At 43.4% G+C, this 5,341-nt stretch overlaps 1 protein-coding gene across 1 annotated transcript; it reads right to left on the minus strand.

The window, feature by feature from the left end:
- Positions 1–3: 3 nt before the first annotated feature.
- On the minus strand, positions 4–5,060 carry LOC104509891 (heterogeneous nuclear ribonucleoprotein K-like). Its single transcript, XM_010151977.1, has 5 exons — positions 5,004–5,060; positions 1,993–2,014; positions 1,833–1,915; positions 1,190–1,359; positions 4–366 (listed from the first exon to the last, which is right to left on the minus strand). Exons 1-5 carry the CDS (start codon positions 5,052–5,054, stop codon positions 333–335), a joined length of 360 nt encoding a protein of 119 aa, XP_010150279.1. The 5' UTR covers positions 5,055–5,060; the 3' UTR covers positions 4–332.
- Positions 5,061–5,341: the final 281 nt, after the last annotated feature.

Here is a 5,341-nt window from a genome sequence, read left to right on the forward strand (position 1 = left end):
CGCCAGTGAAACAACCCTAAAACCCGCCCTCCGCTGCCACTCCCGAATTCCAACGTTAGTCTCGCCTGCCCTTTCCCTCCCCGCTCCCGCCCCCCCCGCCGCCTACGTGTTTTTGTAAGGAACTAAAACATTACATCTGGTGGACAGCAAAGATTCCACTACACCTCAAATGCAGAACACCTATGAAGCAGAGGAATGTTGGCTTTTTAAACAGAAGCAGATTAAAAAAAAAAAAAAAAAAAGGGTGCAGGACTCCTTCAGTTCTTCACTAGTCTTAGAAAAACTTTCCAGAATACTGCTTCACACTATAAAAAAGAAAAAATAATCTTGCATTAGAATCCTTCAACATCTGCATACTGCTTCACACTATAAAAGAAAAAGAAAAAAGCATGTATTAGAATGATGGACCATACATCTTGCATCAACATTCACAATGACATTCTTAGAGCAGGTTAAACTACAAACGCCGAATACGTTTCAAAGTGAGCAACTTTCTAGTCTCAACAGCTAACAGTTAAACTAAGGTACTTTAGGCACACTTAAACATTAGTTATCTAAAGCAGAAACAATACACGTTAAAAACACTAAAATCTGGCATGGCCGCCAGCACGTTAGTGAAGCAAAACTACGCAAATTAAACCTGAAGCCGTTAGTTATTTGGCAGAAAAGACAAAGTTATGTCAGCAAGGTGCGAAATGCTGCATAACAGCACCAAATCGATTTCAACTTGTCCTGTAGAGGCATGGTCTGTGCCATATGGCAGACTGTGATTTGTTGTCAATTCAGTTATCTAAAAACAACAAAATCACTAGTCTTCCACACAGAACTAGACCAACATCCACTGAAATCTTCTATATTTTCTACAGGCTCTATGTAATTTATTACAAGTAGGGTTTGTTTGTTGGTTTTGGGGTTTTTTTTTTTTTTTTTTTGCAGCAGTTTTCACCAGAGAAATGAGAGGACTGCTTGGTTAAGGCGTCTTCCAGCAAGATTAGTTTTGAGGGTGTCTTCATTTTAATTAGAATGAGGAACAGAAGAGAATCAAGGCAGAACTACCACTGGAGAAGTTAGGTTCAGATAGTTACTTAAAACCTGCCTTCTAACAACAGTATTGCAGAGACGAGCTTTAGGACGTGCAAGCCAGTCAGCTTAAAGCTGACAGCAGGGGTAATGTTAAACTTCAACTTGCCTGTTCTGCAGTAAGTACTGTGCATTTTGTATCTGGTCCTGTGTTCCTGTAATAGTTATTATCCGATCTTCTGAGCCTTCCAACGGTTCATCAATTTTGATTGAAGCTCCTGACTCATGACGTATTTGTTTGATCCTCTGGCCTCCCTTTCCAATAATAGATCCTGCCAGCTAGGGGAGAAAGCAAAACATTCATTTCCTGATACAACTTTCCCTCTAAAAACAGTTCTGAAAAATCACAGCAGTGTTTAAGCAGCTTCTGTAAGTTTAGGAGTTGCAATGGAAGCCTGCTTATTTACAGCCTCAAAACACCCCCTGCAGCATTCACTGCATCAACACAGGTGGTGCAGAACTGGAAGAAGTAGTTGCTCGTTTACAAAAAAAAAGTGACACAGACCATCATCTCTACTACTCAATATTAACAATTAATAACACGGTTTAGCGTGTCTCTGAGTGAGGGAGAACCAAAACAAACACCCAAAGAACAGGCTTCTGGTGATTCACAACGCGTTGCTTTATACAGCAGGTCATTATCGAATGCCCTAAACACTCTCTCACATCACGTCTGGGAAAAGGCTGTGACTTTTTTTTTTTAATTTAAATTAAGAGCGAAGACAAGTCGAAAGCAAGTCAACTTTACTCACATCTTTGGGAATCGTTACTTGTGTTGTGATGATGGGTCCCCCAAGATCTCCGTACGAACCGCGCCCCCCTGCGTAAGAATAGTCTGATTTAAACGTATGCATCAAGCCCTTCAGTAACTATGTCATCAAGTACATGCAAAGGTTCTGTGTAAACACTTACCATATCCAGAGCCACCCTCAAACTGAAAGAGAGAGAGAAAAAAACCTTAAACAGTGATCAGCCACGCTCCAGCAACATGTTTTCATCTTAAGCATCATTACTGTTAACTTAAAGCCTATTTAGCAACAGGACAAGGAGTAACGGATTTAAACTGAGAGTGGGGAGGTTTAGATTAGATATCAGGAAGAAGTTCTTCATGGAGAGGGTGGTGAGGCACTGGAACAGGTTGCCCAGAGAAGTTGTGGATGCCCCATCCCTGGATGTCTTCAAGGCCAGGCTGGATGAGGCTTTGAGCAACCTGGTCTAGTGGAAGGTGTCCCTGCCCATGGCAGGGGTGTTGGAACTAGATGGTCTTTAAGGTCCCTTCCAACCCAAACCATCCTGTGATTCTGTGATTCTATTTTATGCAAAAATCTCAAACCCCACTCTTACTATTAACCTAACAGCATTGTGCCATCAAAGCCACACGAAGGCAAAGAAGGCAGACCAGAAACAAAAGGGGTGTGTGTGGGGGGGAGAGTCTCAGTTTTATCCTGCCTTGTCAAAACCTCTAGGAATAAGGAACAAAATGAGACAAAGGATCCAGCTATACCAGCTGACCAAGCAGTCTCACTGCCTCAGCTGCTGCTCGACAGCTCTTGATGCTGACCTACTCCTGACCCTTGGACTAAGCTAACATTCAAACCAAAAGGTCAGAGTACGGCCTTATTAATGCTACCAATACAGCTCCTGAGAGACTCAAGTGTCCAGTTTTGGGAAAAAAGTTTACCCAGTGTTTATCAATCTTCCCACTTCATCTACTTCTTCAGAAAAAAACCCAAAGCTCTTAAGAATAGCTCTATAATTTGTCTCTCAATTCAGACTGTGCTGCAATCCCTTGCATCTTGTCTGATAATGATGACACGAGTTACTTCTGTTGTGCTGGAACTACCATACACCAAATCCAAACCACTGCAACGAGCACTCCTTGCCCCTTCTTATTTTTAGGATTTGCAGACTAGTATTTGACATCAAGTGCTTCCTTTCATCTACTGCCCTCTAAGTGCACAACCCCCCATTTTTATATCCTCCTACAGAAGCAGAGAATAAAGAGGCACAGTTCTGCAGAACTGAACTTCTGGGAGACTGATGGGGTGGCCTCTGAAAAGAGGCCAGGGGCTCCCCGGTGCCAGACAAAGACAGTCACTTCTGGCCAACACCAAAATGGATCCACTGCTGCCTAAAGCCAAGACCATCAGCAAAGGCCAGTGGCACCTCTGTGATAATGTTTAAGAAAGGGTAAAAAAAGCCCCAGTGGGCACTGGTTGTGAGAGATGAGTGAGAGTGGAAGAAGTGAAACGATTCTGCAGACTCCACAGCAAAGGTAGGCACTGGAATGGAGATTCTCCTGGAGCCAATGGAGAGGACCATGGGGGAGCAGGCAGCCATGCTGCAGCCTACAGAGGATCCTACACTGGGAGTGTACACTGAAGGCAGCTGCAGCCTGCAGAGAGCCCAGGCAGGTGCCTGGCAGGACCCGAAAAGCTCTACCCCAGAAAGAGGATCCAGGCTGGAGCAGTTCTGGTAGGACTGCAGTCCACTGGAAACACCCACATTTGTGCAGATTGTGAACAACAGCAGCGTGGGAGGGGCCCCACACTGGAGCTGGGGAACAGTGTGACGAGGAGGACGGAAGAGACAGAGAGCACGATAAACTGACTGCAACCTGCCGCTCCCCACCTGCCCTGCACCACTCATGGCAGAGTTGGGAATCAGGAAGTGAGGTGGAGCCTGGGAAGAAGTGATGGGCAAGAGAAACGTGTTACTAGTTTTCCTCTTTGTTTCTCACCATGCTGCTCTCTCTTTAAGTGCCAATAAGTTAATGTTGCAGAATTTGACTCCGTTTTGCCCATGATGGTAACTAGTAAGTGATCTCCCTATCTTCAGCCACCAGCTTCTCCACCTCGCTTTCTCCCCTCATCTTGCTGAAGAGGGAGTGAGAGGGCAGCAGGGTGGGCACCTGACAGCCAGCCAAGGCCAACCAAACATAACTACTTGTTCTCAGCAGTTGTAACGCAACAACTTTTCCCAAAATACTATTTACCTGCTATTTTTTTTAGAAGATTGGAACGGAAGCTATTCAGGTTAATCAGCTGAGGTAATCCTCTGTCTCTATGCAACCTGTATTGTGTGCGTAGTCATGTTACTTAGCAATACAGACTGTAATACAGCATTAATAGAGCTTGTAGTGGAGTCCAAAATGCAAGAATGTGAAGGACTCTGCTTACGACTCGATTCAGAGGCTCATGAGAGCAGCATACTGCATACACACAGACATATTCCTGTTGATATTTGCCACAGGATCCCTTTTTGGGCTAATCTGCTTTAATGAATAATCATTTCCTTGATCATTTTTGCCTCCTCAAACTACAGGACAGCAATGAACTGGACAGCCAGATAAGTAATTACATTTGCTGTGTTCACATAACCTAAGAATTGATGTTTAATACTTGCCAACACTTTGCCATCTCCTAGACAGCATGAGCACCCACTGAACCCTGTAACTTCCCTTCCCAAAACCTATCCGATGAAATGTTGCGTTTTCAAATACATAGGCAAGTGAAGCATAATAGTTTCTCCACAAACAGAAGAAGCTACTTTTAAAATCTGCTGTTTGAAATATGAAAAAACACATCATTATGAACAAAATATGTATCCTAAATGCATGCACCTACAGTGCATTGGTTAAGTTACTATTTACGAAACAAAAATGGTGTGTGAAAGAGGCAAAAATAGGTACAGAATAGCTCCTCTCTTTTGGCTGTGCAGCTGTCTACTTCCACACTGCTGTATTACCTGCTTGCACAGGACACGCTGTTAAGACAAACTGCCAATAAAGTCTAAAGTCAGAACACCGTTATGATTTTCAGTAGGTGCAAGTTGCCACTGACTACACTCAAGATGAAGAAATCCCCGCTGTCGCTTAACCTGATCAATAAAGCAGTTTTCAAAACAAGGCTGAGCACACTCACCAGCTCTGGTGGCTGCATGTCATCACAGGCGTCCACGTGACACTGCATCATCTTCCAGACAGAACATCATAGGAGGAAAAGAGAAATCTACGTTAAGTCCATGTCATGCAGACCTGTAGGTGACTTGACAAGGAAATGCAACACATTCTGATACAGAGAAACATTCATACTACAACCAAGACCTAAAAGCATGTGATTCAGACCACTTTCAAGACTCCCTTCTTTTGAACTGCAAGGCTTTAAACAAGCTTTTTTCCTCCTTTTTGAACACTGTCAAGTGGTATTATGTATCAAAATGTTTTTTATTTCTGCCATGTGTTAGAAAATGAAAACTATTA

The sequence above is a fragment of the Eurypyga helias genome, unplaced genomic scaffold (assembly GCF_000690775.1).
Source record: "Eurypyga helias isolate BGI_N326 unplaced genomic scaffold, ASM69077v1 scaffold24175, whole genome shotgun sequence".
NCBI lineage: Eukaryota > Metazoa > Chordata > Aves > Eurypygiformes > Eurypygidae > Eurypyga > Eurypyga helias.

What these genes read in the sequence shown, in the direction of transcription:
- LOC104509891 (XM_010151977.1), bottom strand. Translation starts at nt 5,054, where the DNA reads ATGATGCAGTGTCACGTGGACGCCTGTGATGACATGCAGCCACCAGAG. An exon ending in ACATGCAGCCACCAGAGCTG is followed by an intron (nt 2,015 to 5,003) that starts GTGAGTGTGCTC and finishes TCTCTCTTTCAG; the next exon opens with TTTGAGGGTGGCTCTGGATA. An exon ending in TGAGGGTGGCTCTGGATATG is followed by an intron (nt 1,916 to 1,992) that starts GTAAGTGTTTAC and finishes CGTTTAAATCAG; the next exon opens with ACTATTCTTACGCAGGGGGG.